General features: G+C 43.2%; 1 protein-coding gene across 1 annotated transcript in view; it reads left to right on the top strand.

The window, feature by feature from the left end:
* KCNK10 (potassium two pore domain channel subfamily K member 10) overlaps positions 1-18,677 on the top strand; it is a 109,681-nt gene extending 91,004 nt beyond the window's left edge. Inside the window, exons 5-7 of the mRNA XM_032774222.2 lie at positions 11,435-11,621; positions 15,550-15,692; positions 18,018-18,677. Of these exons, the coding sequence (XP_032630113.1) occupies positions 11,435-11,621; positions 15,550-15,692; positions 18,018-18,641 (954 nt within the window). The 3' untranslated portion in view covers positions 18,642-18,677. The remainder of the gene's footprint in view (positions 1-11,434; positions 11,622-15,549; positions 15,693-18,017) is intronic.
* Positions 18,678-19,414: the final 737 nt, after the last annotated feature.

Genomic DNA, 19,414 nt, shown 5'->3' with positions numbered 1-19,414 from the left:
GAAAGTAAAGGGATCTCCTTTTGCAGTTGGACTCCTTTGGCAGTTTCACTACCACACCATGCTGGGAATTGAAATACCATGCTGGGAAATAGGTTAAACAGCTCTACTGAAGCCATCTGCAGTAGGTCAGCGATGTGCCTCCTGCTGTTAGGGTCTAGCTTGCAAAGAGTGTTTATAGGGAAAAGTTCTTCCACTTGTTAGAATCCTCTGTGCACATCATTTCAGTTAAGAAAACCACTGAAGACCCTCAAAGCAGCTTGCATGGGGGTATCAGTTCACATGTTACAGGAACCTAAGATTTGTCATCATATCATTGGTCTCTCAAATTTGTTACCCTGCAATACCTGATGTTTCCTGGTGAAAACTTTCTATAATGCATCTGGGCACTTGTGCAATGCTGTGCAGAAGGAGGGACTGGGGGAAATGCCTTCTTGATCCTGTGGTGACTAGCAGACACCCTCAATGTGTGATGTAATTCCCATCACTGGTCTGTAAATGAATGCTTTTTTTTGGTGCAGGCTTTCATTAAGCACTTACTGTTCTTACTTCCACTGCATTCAGTGATGTCATGCATGTGATGTTACTTCTTTAATTCTCATGATTCTGCCACATTGGTGTCCCCATCTCCCCATCCTATTCTGAGGGTTAAAGAAATGTGTGCCAGTGGTTAGAATGGTCACTACACTCTTTTTTTTGGTGTTGCCACCCATAAAGGGAAGCTATTCCAAGAACCAGAACAGCTGTTTACACAGTATGCAGTTGAGTTGCATTAAGCTACACTCAATGTTTCACAAGTTGCTACAATACAGTATGTCACACACAAAGTAACAGGCATAAAAACAACGGTGTATGTTTGAATGCTTGGTAAACCATTCTTGAACAGATACCTTTCCTAATCTTCTGTAACAAGGCCCAAACTCTGGGCAGAGTGAAAAAGCCCTCATTCTCTTCTGGCTTTATTAACAACACAATATAATGTTTAACACAAGCTTTCTCCCCAAAGTTGGCTACTTTTAGGGTTCCTCTGGTCCCACAAGACTGCTCAGCCCCTACCCTAGATCTGTTCTCTAGAGAGCCACTCCCCTCATTTTATTATACCTACCTCTTACAGCACTTTTCTTCACGACCCCCCCTTTTTACAGATGGGGAGGCTGAAGCACAGAGAAGTGAAGTGACATGTCCACTATGCCACACTAAAGTAATAAGCCAGCTGCATTAGTGAGTCAATAGAAGCTGCTTAACCTTTACCCAGCAGGTTCAACGCCTGTTACCAGGACCAGCTGTTTCAGGAATACATTGCTAGTCTGTTACATAGTTTTTATAGACTAAGAATCTACCTGACCCTTCACTCAAAAGTTGCAACAAACCTAAACTGAAATTAGATGTCACTGTTTTTCACCTTCTCACACCTCCTGGTGCTGGTTGGGACTGGATGCAGAAGTGCTGACAGAGCACGAAGACAATTGTGTCCAGGGAACTTCTGTGCTGTGTGGAGCTGAGTGAATTTTTTTTTGGACAAAAAATGTATTTGCCAAAAAAAAAGTTTTGGGTCCACAAACTATTCACGAATTTGCCAAATAGTTTCAGTCAATATTTTTTTGGGAGTGTCTAGATTTAAAAGAGGACTTAGGTTCCACTCACAAAACTGAGGAGGAGATGGTGCTACTCTTACATAATAGCCCAGTAATCAGAGTACATACCCAAGTTCAGCTACCCATGCCACCTGAGTTAGGGTAGGAACTTGAATGTGTGTCTCCTTTATTGTAAGTGAGGGACCTAACCATTGGGCTATAGGATATTCTTGAGTGAGTTAGTCTCTCTCTCTGGCCCAATGAATACTTAAATGTACCCAGTGGAATAACTTCAACTGGAGAGATGGAGGCTCTCCCTCTGCCAGGGACGGCTCCAGGCCTCAGCATGCCAAGCGCGTGCTTGGGGCGGCATGCCACGGGGGGGCACTCTGCTGGTCGCTGGGAGGGCAGCAGGCGGCTTCGGTAGACCTCCTGCAGGCGTGCCTGCGGGAGGTCCACTGAAGCCGTGGGACCAGTGGAGCCTCCGCAGGCATTCCTGCGGGAGGTCCACTAGAGCCGCGGGACGGGCGACCGGCAGAGCCCCTGTTATAAGGTATATTTCCCAAATCTGAACCTTAGCGTCCAAAATTTGGGTACCTGCATGAAACCTCTAAGCTTAATTACCAGCTTAGATCTGATAGGCTGCCACCAATCAAACTCTGAGTGTTTGATAAACTCTGGTCTCCCCAAAACCTTCCCTGGGGACCCCCAAGACCCAGATCCCCTGGATCGTAACACAGGGAAAGTAAACTCTTTCCCTCACTAGTGCCACTCCTAGGCTTCCCCTCCCTGGGTTCCCCTAGGAGATCAGGGTGCTTCAAACTCCATGAAACACACCTAGCAGGTTTTTTTCCTCCCCCTTCCCTCTTCCCCAGAGGCAGGACAGGCTCAATCCCCTTGAGCCTTAACTAGGAAAAAATCCAACAGGTCTTAAAAAGAAAGCTTTTAGTAAAAAAAAAAGAAAGAAAAGACATAAAAATGGTCTCTGTAATCAAGATGAAATATTACAGGGTTATTTGCTTATAAAAATGAATAAACAGCCTTATTCAGAAAAAAAACACAATTTAAACATTTCCAGCAAACTACACACTTGCAAATATAGAAAACAATGTAAAAACCTATATTGTTTTTCTACCTGTACTTACAACTTGGAAACAGAAGATTAGAGAGCCTGGAGATAGTGTGATCACCCTCAGAGACTAGAGAGCAACTGACACAGAACAAAGGACCCACACCCAAAAACTTCCCTCCCTTGAGATTTGAAAATATCTTGTTTCCTGATTGGTCCTCTGGTCAGGTGTTGTTTGTTAACCTTTACAGGTGAAAGAGACATTAACCCTCAGCTATCTGTTTATGACAGCCCCCCCCCCCCGTGGCATGCCGCTGTGCTTGGGGCGTCGAAATGTCTAGAGCCGCCCCTTCCCCCTGCCCTGCAATTTTCTATAGCCCTATGGTTAGGGCACGCACCTACACTCAAGAAATGAATGTTCAGATCCATATGCCAAATCTGGCAGAGTGGGGGGCTGAAACCCAGATCTCATGCATCCCAGGTGAGTGCTTTTAGCTAGAGGATGGAGGTGGCAACACCCCTTCACAGTTTTTTGCATAGTCTTTCCATGTTTTCTTTACTTTTAATAAAAAAGTGATTAGAAATGTCCAACATTGAAACAAAATGTTTTGTTTGACCTGAAACAAATTTTTGTTTCAATTTGATCTGTAATATTTGTTTTGGTTTAGCCAGCAAACAGAAACAATCAGTTTTTTGCACAGCTGTATCCCTGAACGTAAGCAGGAGTTTCTGGAGAACTTCAGAGGATCTCTCTTCTTGTGAGATTTCCCACCGAATTTGGCAGATTCTGTAAGTTAAAAAAAAAATCTGAACTTTTGGGTATTTGTATGACTCTAACCTGAAGTCTGAACTTTTTGAGGCTTTTCCATCACTAATGTGTATGTGTCTTGTTTTTTCAGCCATAATCCAACATGATGTACAGTGTTGTAGTGGTTTAGTCTGTGACTCACCTAACTGTAGCTTGATGTAAAAGCTGTGGTCCATTAGCCCCAAGAATCAGAGCAGCACAGACTGCAGTGGAGTTCCTTGTAGGAAAATGAGAGTGCCAAGAAGGTTACTCGTGAGAAGAATGCAAACTATCAATCATTTTTGGTGTAGAGTTACTGCAGTTTTGTAGCATTCTAAATGTTCAGTGAATTTGATGCTATATATTTGATGCACATAATTATTGGTAGAGATGGGCTGAAGATGAAAAATTTCAATCTAGATCCACATTTTGCAAACCCCAACATTTCAGAGTGTTAGATCATTGGCTCTTTATAAAGATAGAGGCCATTTGCAAAATACAAATCCATATTCTGATTTCTAAATACCTGCAAAGTTCAAAGAAATTTGGTTCAGCCCAATAACTAATTCCTATATAAAATATAATGCTTATACTTCACTTAATGGCAGTGTAATAACTGGCACTCAACACTGGAGAGCCTCTTGTTGGCTTGATATGGAACTGCAGCTATGTCTCTGCCTCGGTTTTCCCAGCTGGGCTCTCAGTAAATTCAATAAGACTTACATACAGTGAACTATGCCCCTTTAGAGGTCTAATCTATTTAAACAAGCTTTCTCCTTCTGCCACAGGTCCCCAGGCGTCTCCATTGCTTGGAACTCAGCAGTCTCTCCCCTGCTGACTCAGGGTATCTCCCAGGTCTCCCTGCCTGGAGAGCTTTGTACTTTTTCTCCTCTGGAGCTTTTTCTCTCTGTGTTCTGGGGGCTGTTGCTCACTCTGAGAGCCTTTGCTCACCAGAGAGACTCCAGCAGGAGTAGCTTCCTACGCAGCTCTTCTGAGGTGCTCACTCCCTAGGAGCTTCTTCTCTTTTTTCTGGCTCCTGCCTGAGCACTCATAACTCTTGATTAGGCCCAGATATTCCTTAACTAATAACTACTATCCAGTTAGACATCCACAGGTGGAGCTGGGTTGTCTTGCTCTCCTCAGCAGAACCTGTCACTGGGAGTTGGGGTGACTGACACCTCAGAGGGCCAGCTACCATGACCTATCTTTCTCCCCTTGAGCTGACCTGTACTCAAAGGCAGGCTTGATAAAAACTAACTCTTGGTCATGTCCTGCAGCCAAGTGGGTACTTCCTGCCTTGCTGTCACAAGGAAGTCTACAAGGCCGCTGGCGATCTTTGTATTCTTGTCACTAATGTACGAAGAGCCCAAGAGTGGTGTTCCCCAGAGTCCTGTGTAGCTCAGGTGGTGAACCAAATCCCCAGTAGTCTGTGGCATGTCGTAGTTCAGAACAGCCTGTACTCCCTTGGAAGTCAAGCCCTCTGGCAATAATCAGAGATCATCAGTAGCACTGGTCTTTCACAGTTGGTAAGTCACTGTAAAGTTGTCTCATGGTCTCTTCAAGAGCAGCTGCCCAGAATACATTCACATGTATACCCTTCAGAGTTATGGGACTCCTTCATCCAGACTGGCGCCTTGTTAGTGTTTCAAATTACAACTGACTGCAACAATCTTTTTTCCCCACAGTCTTCAGTAAAGGAACAATGAGAGCCCATTTCTGATCCTCTTGCAGCCACATGACTGTGTGAGTGATGTTATCAGTTGAAGAAGTACCTTTATGCCCCTCCCCTTGTGGGGTCGTCTTTTCTTTAGGCTGGATTTCTGTTTAGCCTGACTCCGGTAATGGCTTTGTATTGCTGTTCCCAAGCCTCTGGGCGGGGAGACGATCCCGTCTCTTCCCTCTTTATTTCAGTTTCCTGTTGGTTGCATAGTTTTACAGAACTAACATGATGGCTTTTCCCTTCAGTGGGCTGAAACCCCACCTCAAGTACCCAATCCTATGCAATGTACACATTCACCATGAATAGTGCCCCCTCGTGCCTGGAGGCAGCATTGCAGAAATCCAAGCCAAGTCACATATAAGTTCAAATGCCTTCTGGGGTAACAAAAGGTCAAACTGAAAGTCCATGACAAATGCTCAGACTAATAGTTCTTGTGCCTCTCTCAGGCTCCCCTGAAGTCTTCTTTGTGCCCCCTGCAGAGCTTCTCTTATGTTTGTTCTCCCCAGCAGGATTCCCTTACTGACTTCCTTCCCCCAGGATTCTGGCAGGGACCTCCTACAAGGAGCAGGAGGATCCGTATCTCAGGCATCACCCACCGGAGCCTGCCCTGCTCCCTCAGGCTCTTTTCTATTCCCTGTTTCCCTTGCAGAATGCCAGTCTCACGACTGTCTTCCTGGATGCTTGTCCCGTATTCTAGGGGCTCAGCATAGGAGTTAGCTCTATTCCCAAGTCTCAGCTCTCTGACTACAGCCAGCCCCAAACTACTGGACTCTCCTTTGCAGTCTCTCCCCTCAGAATGAATTCCCAGCTCTGTTTAGGTCATTCTTCCTGACTCCCTGCAGCGGGACTAACTAATTATCAGTAAGCTGCTGTATCACCATTAGCTGGGGGTGAGGCTGAGTCCTGCCAGCCAGCCAGTGACAGTCAGACTGAAGGATCCAGTTCTGGTCTACTTTGGTGGTTTTCAAGATCTGGTCTGCAGAGCATTTGCTGGTGGCCCAAAGCGAGCTGGGTGGTCATATGGTGCTGGCTTTCCCTTGTTGCTTTCGTTGCTACACTGCATTAAAAGATAGGAAAAAATATGCAGTTCTTTCCAATGTAAACTGTTGTTGAAGTTGTTGCAGGGATGCTGTGCCATCATGAATGGAAAAGGAGGTTACCTATGCAGTTGCAAAAGGGACAGGACATGGGGGCACACAACTGTGAATGAGTAGGGAGTTATCTATGTGTGACCGTTGGTGCCTGGCAGGGGGCCACATTGAGATTGCTCTATCAGGGCAAACTGCAAAGAATGGGGCAGATAATGCCCTTAACTGGTGGTTCTTCTAATAATTAGATTCACCAAACCAGCAACAAAACAGCTTCTACAACATTTTACTGGTTACCAGGGCCGGTGCAAGGATGTTTCGCGTCCTAGGCGAAACTTCCACCTTGCGCCCTCTCCCCCGCTGCGCCCCCACCCTGAGGTGCCCCCCCACAGCAGTTCCCCCCCTCCACCCTGAAGAACCTCCCTTGCAGCAGCTCCCCACTCTTCACCCTGAGGCACCACCCACCATCCCAGCCACCCCTGCTCCGTGCACTAGCACGAGCACCCCGAGCACGCCTTCGCTGCTTCACTTCTCCTGCCTCTCAGGCTTGCGGCACCAAAGCTGATTGGTGCCGCAAGCCTGGGAAGCGGGAGAAGTGTAGCAGCTCATCCCTGCCCCACCTCCTCCCCAAGCATGCCGTAGCTGCTTCACTTCTCCCTTATTTGCTGCAGGTGGCCCTCCCCGCGCTCCCCTGCCTGAGCTCCCTCCATCTAAATGCCAGCGGTGAGCGGGGTGGCCGAAGATCCAGCTGCCGCGGTTGCTGCCGAAGAAAATGGTGCCCCCCAAATGCCAGCACCCTAGGCGACCGCCTAGGTCATCTAAATGGTTGCACCCCCTCGCTGGTTACTCACAAGCCAAAAACACAGCTCCCTTAAAGCAATTCAACCTTGAGCTCCCACCCAGACAGCCAAGGCAAATATAAGGATTACTGAAAATCTTGTTCACCATAAAGTTCCACCAGTCCCAAAGGATCAGACACATTACCTGCCAGGACATTGAATATTTCAGATCTCACACAAATACATGCACAACCAATTCTATTAACTAAACTAAAAAATGATTAAAAAGCAAAGAGAGAGAGAGTATTGTGATTAAGAGGTCATTATACATACAGGTATGAATAAAGTTCTTAGTCAGTTTCATAGTAGAGATGGTGAGCTGCTGAATTGCAAAAAGTTCTTTTCAGAATCAGTTCATCAGGTTATAATCCAAATAGGCGGTCCATATACAGCGTTTATTCAAATTATTCCATGAGAGTTAGCAGGGTAATCCAGAGTGGAGCTGAAGACCTTGGTCTTGCAACTCAAGCTTCCCCTGACCAAGCTTAAGCAGATCTGAGGTAACAGGATCAGGGCCCTAGAGTTCTTTTATCGATCTCTGGCAGGCTGTCAATAGCCTTTGGACAGGAGGTATTCCTTGGGTGAAGCATTGTGGCTTTGAAATTAAACCTCCTATTTCCTACGTATACACAGGTAATAGTTGCATTCATCAGCATAAGGTAATTATCCATTAAACAGTTCATAGATAGTTTGCTGTAAACTTCAAAGAGAAATATATACAATGATATTACACCCAAGTTTCATCTAAATGTTAATATCCCCCTTTGATCTCTCAGTTAATAGAATATAGTAATAGACAGGAATGTCTGGTTACATTGTTAACCTCTAACAAGATATAGGTCACTGGTTCTAAAACTTTTGTACTGGTCAGCCCTTTCACATAGCAAGCCTCTGAGTGTGACCTCCCCCCTTTATAAATTAAGAACACCTTTTTATATATTTAACACCATTATAAATGCTGGATGCAAAGCAGGGTTTGGGGTGGAGGCTGACCACTTGCGACCCCCCATGTAATAACCTCACGACCCTCTGAGGGGTCCCGACCTGCAGTTTGAGAACCCCTGATATAGGTAAACACAGAGAAATACAATCACTATCTTCGAATTCTAAGGAATGGCCTTAATTACCATTTATATACTTTTCTCATATGTCTTTAAAGGTTGAATTTGCGTCATTTAGCTTGCTAGTCGCTTAACCCAGTCTGATTCTGTGTCACACCATGAGACGGGCTTTTGACTAGGATGTTAGTCCATACTGTGAAAAAAAATCGAGTCTACCAATCTACTTGCATACTGGATTCCAAATATTATTGTTCAGCAAATAATGTAATGGGGGCAAAGGTGGGGGATTTGCTTTTGTGCTATTTTCACTAGCTCTAAAAATGATGGGCCTGAATCATCATTGTCCTTGTATAATCATTTATACTAATGCACAGTGTATGTCCAATACTATTATTCTGGTCTGGTGGCATTTCACCCTTGCTTTGCCCTGGTGTAAATGGTGGTGCAGGGTAGTAGTGAATCAGGCCTGACAGCTTTCCGTCCAGTTGTGTGGTGTGCATTACCTTTATATAAGTGAATGGTCATTTTTCGTTTCTCTTAAAAACCTTTAGCTGTGTTTATTGTCCATGAAATCGAGGAATTTATAACGCTGGCTTGAACAAGCAGATGTCCCAAGTGTTTCCTGGTCCTGATCTGTAACAACCAGAATCTTCCAGTTATTGTCCTATCATAAGCAGAAACTGCATTGTCACTCAGACTGAAATGCATGCTGACGTGGACATATGGGGACTAGGGAAAGAAGCACCATACTTAAGTTTACTTTACTAATATTACATAGCTGGTCTAAAGCACTTTTTAGCCAAGGATCTCCCAGTACTTTACAAACATTGCTCAAGCCTCAGAACCTTCAATGCGAGGTGGTAAAATGCTGCTATTCCCTTTTTACGTCTGGGGAAACTAAGGCACAGAACATTTAAGTGACTCACCCAACTTGCAGTCACCAAGCTGGGAAATAAATCTTCAAGGTCTTTTGCATGGGTCAAGTTTGAATCCAGGTCTTCCAGGTTGAAAGGCTAGTGCCAAACCCATTTCACCAGTTAATTTTTAGATGTTCCCACTTCTAGTCCTAGCCATATCAGCTACACATCATACAAAATAGTAGAAAGTGGAATCCTGCAGTTCTGGGTTTATCTCAGCGAGAAACAATTCCTAATGAAGTTATATCGGATTTTAATGTTTTCAGAAAGCTCCTTAAAGCAAAATAATTCCCCAAAGGAAAAGATAGAGAGTAAGTTTAAATACTCTAGCGTTGTTTATCTGCTTGGTACTTGAGTAGTGATTTTTTTTCAGGTCTTACATTGGATTAGTCATGTTTACTGTAATCTTTTTCTGTTAGCTCTCTGAAAATAGACAAAGTGTAAACATAAGTGTTCAGAAAAATAAGTGAGGGGAAGAATAGCATACAATATCTGTTTTAAAATGGCATTTATGAGACATAATGTATTTAGGCTACTACCTGGGTGTTGTCTGCTGTGTCTCATATTCAAGCAACCTTTCACAATTTAGCTTTGCCTGCTCCAAGGAAATGCAGTTTCTACTCCTTCTGTGAAGAGCAATAGCACTGTGCACTGGCTGGTTAGACTGGTAACTGTCCAGTTTAGTCCATAGCCTCTAGGGATATTATAAAGACAATTTCTGAAACCTTATTTCCTTTCTAGATGATCTAATCTGAAATGAGATCTCAGTTCTGGGTAAAGGCACATAGTTTGGAGAACTAATCTGAAAACATGTAATGTATATCTTAACCTCCACATTCCCTCTACAGGATAAACATATGAAATTTAAATTGGAGTTTAAAATAACCTACAATAGACCAGTGGTTCCCAGATTTCTTGGGCTGTTGTACCAAATTCTGAGTTCATTTATAGCATAGTGAATTTGGAATAATTGCACTGAAGTCAACAGAGTTAACTTGACTGTTGAGATAACTGAAATCAGAATCTTGACCTAGTGACCTCAGCTGTATCAACCAGGGTTGAAAAAAAATAATATTACATCACTGATATAGGTATTTAATTTATAACAGCTAGAACCTTCTTTCTCTCCCTGCTTAAAGGCTCAACAGCATAGTCTTACCAGGGCCGGTGCAACCATTTAGGCGACCTAGGCGGTTGCCTAGGACACTAGGATTTGGGGGGCGCCATTTTCTTCGGCAGCGACCGCGGCGGCCGGATCTTCGGCCGCCCTGGTCGCCGCCGGCATTTAGGCGGAGGGAGCTGGGGCAGAGGAGCACGGGGAGGGCCGCCTGCAGCAAGTAAGGGAGGGGCGGCACGCAGGGGAACTCCCTGCCCCAGCCCATCCCTGCCCCACCTCCTCCCTGAGCACACCGTGGCTGCTTCACTTCTCCCGCCTCCAAGGCTTGTGGCACCTAAGCTGATTGGTGCTTGTGCTCGTGCGCAGAGCAGGGGTGAGCTGGGGTGGGGGGGTGCCTCAGGGCAGAGGGTGGGGGGTGGGGAGCTGCCGTGGGGAGGGCATCTCAATGCAGAGAGAGGGGAGGGTACAAGGTGGAAGTTTCGCCTAAGGCGCAAAACATCCTTGCACCGGCCCTGAATCTTACACAGATCCCCATGCAGTGTTGCCAGCTCTCACAATGTTATCTCCAGTCTCATGATATCTAGTGTTTTACTTGGAGCCACATCTTTTGGAGTCAGGGGATTACATGAGAATTCCAGCCTTCATTTAAAAAAATAGTGAGTTTCTAGTCCTCGCGGTTGTCGTGGAAAGCTGGAAGAGTGCACTCTAAAGGCTCAGAAACCAAATAAAAAGACCCCCCCACAAATATTATTATTTAAAATGTTTGTGATTTTTAAGCCAATTTTATGATTTTTTTACACCTGACTCATGATTTCTGACTGCTTGGGGTTGACAGTACTGGTATTTTGTGTGTGCGTGCACACGCATGTATGTATGTATTCCCCATTAATTTTTCTGAACCTGCAATAGATCCTTAGCTACTCCAAGTCACAGTCTCATTTGCTCTGGGATGTGGAGCACTCCAAGCTTCATGTAGGTTAGCACACATGCCACTGACTGGGAAATAGGGAGCAGCATTGCACTGGAGCCCAGCACAAAGGGTAGATGTTGTGGAGAGGTTCAGCCTAATATGGATCAAAAAAGGCAAAAGTACCAGCACAAGCACCAGCAGGAGCAGCAGTGCTTTGGGACCAGGCACAACAAAGATTGTTTTTAAGGGCTTGTTTACACGACCAGTTCTGCAACGTATGTTAAATTCAACAACTGGGGGAAAAGCATCAATAATCTATCAAAAATTTGTTCTCTCTTGTTGTTCCCTTTTCTAGAAAAAACAAGTGAGTCAGACAAAGATCAGGGTGATCTCCACTATCCTCTTCATCCTGGCAGGGTGCATCGTCTTTGTGACCGTCCCTGCAGTCATTTTCAAACAGATTGAAGGATGGACAGCCTTGGAATCCATTTACTTTGTGGTCATCACTCTGACCACGGTTGGCTTTGGCGATTTTGTAGCAGGTAAGTAATCTGAGCATTGAAATGTCACCCTCAGTCTTGTGGCACCAGGTAGAAGTGCCTTGGCTCCAACACATTTTTCTAAGGTGCATAGCAGCCTTTTAAAAACATGTTGAATTCCACTGAAAATTATTCTGAATGCCTTCATCTGTGTCACTGTGCAACTGACAAATAACTCACAGCAGTACAAGCTAATTTAAAATCCAGGTGTCCAGCCATCTGACAAGCACAAGCTCTGAGCAGTGTAAGCAAAATGAATATCTTCCTCTTGGAAACTCTCACTGTCCTTTATCATGCTATGAATTGTGCATGAGTGAAATTAATTTCCTATTGAATTCAAGACATCTGAACTGTATTAGTGTCTTTTGCATCACACTGATAAAGGCTTTAATAGGTGAAGCAAGTAGCTCAGGGGATGCACTGATAAGACTTTCCCATTGGATGGCCATGTGTGAGTTGTGCAGTCCAATGAGCTGATAGATGCTGTAACAGGAGCACAGCTTCTATGGCATTAGCTGCAGCTTTCTAAGAGACAGCTCACAGGATTTTACTCTCTAACCTTGATAAAAATGTTGATACAGCAGCCATCCCATTAAGGAAAACCTACATTAGAAGTGAAATGGGACTAAGGGATGTGCATTTGAGTGTTATGTGGATATGGTGTATTTTCTGGGATGAGTGCAGTCCTAAACAGGTACCATAAATATTCATCCCCATCAATTACCAGCAAAGGGGCTGTCCTGGGATTGGTGGTCACAGAAGCTTTGCTGAGGAAAAGGTGGTTAGAAACCGAGAGGCATCTGTTCTCCCACTGGTATGTGAGCTCCGTTCCCATTAATGTTTACTGGCTATAACAAATGTGTTGAGACACGTATGGATCCCTTTGTTGCAAAGATATGTACTGTGCAATTGTCCTGTTATCTCCCATTACACCAATGAAATCTGAGTGAGTTAAAACAATTCAAATTCAACCAATTGGTGACCAGTTTGCTTGCTAAAAGTTGTTCTTGTATAAGCAGTCCCCTCACCCTCCCTTACTTATTTTGGTAGGGAACACATGAGTTATCTATGCAGATGGGCCTGAATCAAACCCCAGATCTGAATACACCTGAACTATGGGAAAATTCAGATCCAGATCTGAATTTTTTGACTTTGGTCCATCTTTAACTATTTGAATGTGAAGAATATTGGATAGAAGAATCCACTGATGGTTGTTTTTTTGTGGTATCATAAGAAGGTAACCAAAGACATTTGGGTGTTTCACAATATTTTTCCTGGGTCTGTGGAAGTTTCCCTTCTTCACTGTTTTTTTTTCTAATTTAATTCTAAAATATTAGATCTTTAAATCTAACAAAAAAAAAATCTGACAGCTAAAATGGCCAGAAGAATAGAATCCAAAATCATTCAGCAGCCCACAGCTGATGTTTTACTAGAACTAAATGGAATGTAACCCTGTCATAAATGGATAGGTAGGTAAGGGTTAAGTTTCTTTTACCTGAAAAGGGTAACCGAACACCTGACCAGAGGACCAATCAGAGAACTGGATTGTTTAAAGTCAGGGGCGGGAATTTGTATACTCGGGGTCTTTGTTGTTTTCTTAGCTATGAGGAAACAAGTCTTCTTCTAATTCTCTCCTAATACTTCTTCTAAACATCTGTAAGTACCCAGGAACCGCAAAGTAATTCAGCTATGATGGTCTTTGGGGTGTATTTACCTGTATGTTAATTTGTTGTGCTGGTTTAATTGGGCTATCTTTTAAATCAGACTGTTTCTTTATATTTTCTTATAAGCAAGAGCCTGTATTGAGTTTCTTAATGCAAGATGATTGTTTTATATTTTCTTTCTTTTTTTCTATAAAGTTTTCTTTTTAAACCTTGTGAAAGTTCTTTTCCTAGGGAGGCAAAGGGAAAAGCCAGGCTGTGGGCTATTTTCCTATTTGGGTCCAGGGAAAGAGCAGACTACAGGGAAAGAGACGAAGAATTCTCTCTGTTCTCTGGTGGTTACAGTTTTTCCCTCATTCCTGGAGCAAGGGGGGTGGCAGAGCCCAGCTGTGGGTATTTTGCATCTCCATTGTCCTGAGGGAAGCAGAAAAGCTGGTTTCTTGGGTCACACAGGTTAGCCGCGAGGCAAGCCTGATAAGGAGGGGGAAGGGGTTATTTTCCCTGCTTTTAGCATCCAAGGGATTGGGAATCTGGGTGTCCCACCAAGGGAGGGTTGGGGACACCAGAGGGAGGAAAGGGGGGATCAGGCCCCATAGATTAATTCCTGATCTGGTGGCAGCGAGAATATCCAAGCTGGTAGTGAGCTTGGGGGAGTTTCAGGTAAGCCCCCAAACTTTGGACGCAAAAGTCCAGGTTTGGGACAGGACCAGACTGGTGGACACTAAAGTCCAGGTCTGGGACTGGACGGCTAGATTACCACAAACCCACAAGCCTCAAGGATAATCTCGTGATAGGAGCGCTGGAGCAGGAAGCAGATTTGTGGTTTATTTCTGGTTTTGCCACAGACTTCCTGTGAGACCATGAGGAAGACTCTTTAATCGCTCCCTTCCTTAGTTTCCTTATCTGTAAAGTGAGGATAAAGATACACTCCTTTGAGGTAAAGTAATAACAAGGGAACTGCACTGATTTATGCCATCTGAGAATTTGGCCCAGTGTCTCTGTAAATTGGAAAAAGGGTTTGCTGTTGCTGGACACAGTGGAAAATCTGATAGGTTGGGAAAGATAGCGTGGCACTCCATCCGTTGCCTGGCTATTCAGCGTGACAGACCACGGCAATCTACTTTAAGAAAGCTTCCACTGAGACATGTGTGACCAGAGTGGCCTCATTATACTAAAGCGACCCCACCTCCCTCTAGTTCACGTGGTGGAGGACTGGAAAGGCAAAGTGATTCACAGTGTGTATGAAGAGAGATTAGAATCAAAAACAATATTTGGGTCCTTGCCAGCATCTGAATGCTTGGGCTTTCAAGGGAGTGTTCAATCATTGCAAGTACACTCATGCTCAGACTGGGTAAAACTCATTTTAAGGGCTCATTAGAATGTATCAGATTGCAAACAGCCTGTAAAAGCTCAGGGGAAAAACATTCAATTGTAGCATGGGTTGTCAGTGGGGAAAAATCCTGTGTTCTGTCTGTGGCTATAAACACATAGCCATGTAACACTGGAGTGCATCTTCCTTAAATAAAATGAAATATGCTAATTATTGGCCAAAATGTAAAACAGGAAAATTAGATTCTTTATCTGGATTGAAACTGTTTAAGATAAAATAGAAAATAGAACAAGTGAAGAGCCCAAATCCAAACTCTGGATCTAGATGGCCCTAAATAGTCGGAAGAGTCCCTCTTTCTAGACTGGACCAGATCTAAACAGGCCTCAGCTTTATGGAAGTTGGGATCCTGATTCAAATATCATGTTTCAGGTTGGTCTCATGTGTAGAATTTAGTGAAATGTGCTTCAGATCAAAATATTTTCCATAATGTCTATCCTACAGGGGGTGCTTTTACTGGTCTATCACTGTTTTAAATATAGTGTGTGGTATATCAGAAAATGATATTCTCTACCTATATTAGGCTTAGTCTTTGAAAAGTTGTTTGTGCCCTTAAACAAGTATTAAAACTGGGGATCCAATACCTTCCTCCACAATATTATTTAATGCAAAGAAAAAATATATGGAATATTCTGATCAGCCACACAGCAGCAGAACATTAAACCATTTTAGGAAGGGTCTAAGTGTAGGAAGGGACTTGGGGATTCCAGCTATTTCTCAGACCAGACAAACTTGTAGTCATTTCATAGGACAGAAGGAAGCTGCTAATGAGAACCAGGAAATACTTCCATGAGTTTCCATGAATTGTAGAAAGCCTGGTGTTAAATATTTTTGCCATCTCATGGTTCCTACGCACAAATTGAACTATGTATGCTTATTTCAGGGGGAAATACTGATATCCATTATCGGGAGTGGTACAAGCCCTTAGTCTGGTTTTGGATCCTCGTCGGCCTTGCCTACTTTGCTGCTGTCCTGAGTATGATTGGAGACTGGCTAAGAGTTCTATCCAAGAAGACAAAAGAGGAGGTATGACTGCTAGTTGATCAAAGATTTTTCACTTTATAAGAGAACTTTAAATGCCAGATCACTGCTGGCCAGGGAGGGATGGTCCCTTATCTGAACTAATGCTAAATAATCCCTTGTATTTACCCTTTTGGCTGCTTCTTTTCAAGCCTCTTCCTTTTTTGTATTCTAGTGTGTGACTTAATGGCTCTGATCTCTTGATCCCTTAATGAGAGAGAGAGAAAAAAAAGGAATTAATTGAATCAAACTCTATGCCATTAGCATTATAGCCCTATAGAGTAGGGTGACCAGACAGCGAATGTGAAAAATCGGGATGGAAGTGGGGGCTAATAGGAACCTAAATAAGAAAAAGACCTAAAAATCGGGACGGTCCCTATAAAATCGGGACCTCTGGTCACCCTACTATAGAGACCGTATGATACTAGGATTTATAGCACTATCATTATAGAAAAAGAGAAGAGAGCCTCCACCACAAAATCAGGATCCAGAATTTAACTTCCTCTCATTCACAAAGGACTGGGGATTCATAGATTATCTTTTTTTAGGCCTGGAGTAACTATTATGATTGTCTACTCTGGCCTCCTGCATAACACAGGCCAACATACTATTTCACTCAGTAATTCCTACATCAAGCCCAAAACTTCTGTTTGAGGTATAGCATATCTTTTATATTTGACCTCAGGGTTTGGATCAGCCTATTATAAAGCAAGAGTCAAACTTTAATCTGTGGTGGATTTTGAACCCCCTTTCCCCTAAAAATTCAGGGATAGTGGTTCAGAGTCAGAGTTTCAGTTCAGGCCCATCTCTGTGAAAATGAAGTAGAAATGTCAGTAGAAAGATACTGTAAAAAAACAGAGGAAACTTTAGCCACTTTTGTCAAGAGCAGTTGGTGTCCTAGTACCACTTGCCCATAGTTAATTTCAGCCAAAACACTGTCCTCCACAGTTCATAGGGAAAGGAAGACAATATCCTAGTGACTCACTAATAATCAGGGTGGAAAGTGAGGGTAGCTGCCTTGGCTCCAGCATTATACTATTAAGCATAATTTCACCCCTCCTACATCCCAACAAAATCTACTTTGGCAGATTAGTTAGGGAATGCATAACCAGCAAGTAGTTTGCCTAATTAGTACTGCTGTTCATTATCAAGAGTTATTTGTGAAGTCAGCTGAGTCACCTGAGGCCAAATGTGTCTCTGGTGTATCTCCAAGGACACAAAGTGAGATACATTATGGAAGAATTTGGTTTGTGTTGGTGGGCTGATCAGATGCAATATCAGCTTAAATCTATTCTCTTTTCAAGTTGGACCTTGGGAAAGGCCTGGATGGGCTTAAACATCAGTTATTCGTTTCTCTCTCTCTCCTTTTTCGTGTCAGAAGAAATATTTATACAACACAGTAGCTATGTGAGCTCCCTATTCCAAAGTCATTATTCTGTATTCATGTGCCTGGAGCTAGAAACGTAACATAACAATAAATCACTTAGGGACATTTGAATGGAACTGTATGGCTCCTTGAAGCACCCACAGGGAATTTCCCAAGTTTTTTCAATCCTTGTGCTTTAGGAAACAAACTGATCAATAGCTGGCATTTGGAAGAAATTCCAACACTTTAGTATATAGTATTTGGATAGTTCAAGTGAAATATGGAGATTTTTCCACTTCCCGTTAAAGACTGAAGCATTTGGTAACTTTCTGAGACAGACTATCCAGACTAGATGGACCATAGGTTTCTTCTAGTATTTAAAATAATTTAATAAGAATATAGATTTTACCTAAATTAATCACTGCAGGGCTCAATACAGAACCTTCAATGGGATTGCACAAGAGTAATTGTGATCACAGTTTTGGAAATAGGTCTATATATAATTATGTTTATGACATCTCAGTTATTAAAGACCTCAAAGCCTCATATGGAAAAATCCTTGGTTGCTGATGGTTCTTGGAGTTGCCTCTCTACCTGATGAGTGCACAGAGGTTATCAATCAGTGGTTTTATTGTTTCCCTAATGAAGAAAGGGTTGATCAGAGTGTGAGAGTATCCTTGTGACTTGCAAAATGTCCACTGGTGGCCGCCAAATGCAGGAAGATAAACAACATACCTTTGTGGGATTCAAGTTGTAAGCCAGTCTAGGCATAGCATGATTAAAGCTGAGCCTGATGCTACAACTGCCAAATTTTGGGGAAGTCTGGAGCAGTCTCCAGCTCCAGATCTAGTCTTTTCAGCTCTGACCAATCTCTAATTCTGTGATATACAGTAAAAATGTGTGTTATTATTCCACAGTGAGAATTTCCCTTTTTCCTTAGCATGTTTTTGTTTGTTTTCTGGAAGGTTGGTGAAATAAAAGCCCATGCGGCTGAGTGGAAAGCCAACGTGACTGCTGAGTTCAGGGAAACCCGGAGGCGGCTCAGCGTGGAGATCCATGACAAACTTCAGAGGGCAGCCACCATTCGGAGCATGGAACGTAGGCGACTAGGGCTGGACCAGAGGGCCCACTCATTGGATATGCTCTCTCCAGAGAAGCGCTCTGTCTTCGCTGCTTTGGAGACGAGACGCTTCAAGGCCTCATCTCAGGAAAGCATCAACAACAGACCTAACAACCTGCGCCTTAAAGGGACAGAACAGCTCAACAAGCATGGGCAGGGGTCATCTGAGGACAACATCATCAACAAGTTTGGCTCCTCGTCCAAGCTGACCAAAAGGAAAAACAAAGACCTGAAAAAGTGCATCCCCGAGGATGTACGGAAAATTTATGAGACCTTCCGACACCTCTCCTTGGATGAAGAGAAGAAGGAAGAGGAGACTGAGAAGATGTGTAACTCAGAGAGCTCTTCTAGCACAGCTATCCTGACTAACTGTATTCAGCAACATTTGGACCTGGAAAATGAAAGCATCCCCACTGAAACCAAAGAAAGGGAACATGAAAACAAAACGTTACTTGAAGACAGAAATTAAATGTAAAAGATGCTTGACTTTAATTAACTTATGTTACTGTTTTTATATACATACATATATATATATATTGAGACACGTGCCTTATACAGACTCCTTATTCAGTCTGAATTACATAGCATTGAAGAATATTTCACTGTGCCATAATAACTGAAGCTTGCTCTGCTGAAATGAATCAGAAACACAGCACTGGAGAATGGCAACAGAAAGCAACACATGGGGAACTTCAGCCTGTGTAAGATTACAGTGGCAAAATGCAAAGGGAGAAACTTGCCATGGCAATACAACTGGAGTGCTACCACCATGGCAAATGTTTGCAAAGGACAGCTATGTTAGAAGAACCTGTGGGAGGGTAAAAAAAGAGGCGAGAACTGTGTGTCTTTTAAATTGATCATGGCTTCACTGAGCCTCCCACTGGCGATTGAAAAGAGGAGAAATGATTAGGATGAACTAGCAACTTTCAGTAAGGCTGAGTTTACATTTTGGCACGTGGTCCAAGCTAGATTTTTTTTTTCATTTTTAAAAACAGATGCATTATCTTTCTAAACTCCAAAAGCATGTCCCTGGACTTGGAATCCAGTTGGACGTTGGTTGTGAAATCAAGGCAGACATATTGAAGGATGTGATTGCTTTTTTCATTTAAAAAAAAATACAAAAAAAATTGTTTTCCTTTCCCTCAGAGGAAATATCTGATATAAACTCGCAAATACTGAATAAAAAGCAAGTTCAAACACTACATGGTTAAAAAGAGGGGGAAAAAAGATATATATAATGTT

Source organism: Chelonoidis abingdonii, chromosome 4 (assembly GCF_003597395.2).
Source record: "Chelonoidis abingdonii isolate Lonesome George chromosome 4, CheloAbing_2.0, whole genome shotgun sequence".
NCBI classification, from domain to species: domain Eukaryota; kingdom Metazoa; phylum Chordata; order Testudines; family Testudinidae; genus Chelonoidis; species Chelonoidis abingdonii.
Note: the sequence above shows the minus strand (reverse complement) of the source record. Positions and strands in the feature narration are given on the sequence as shown.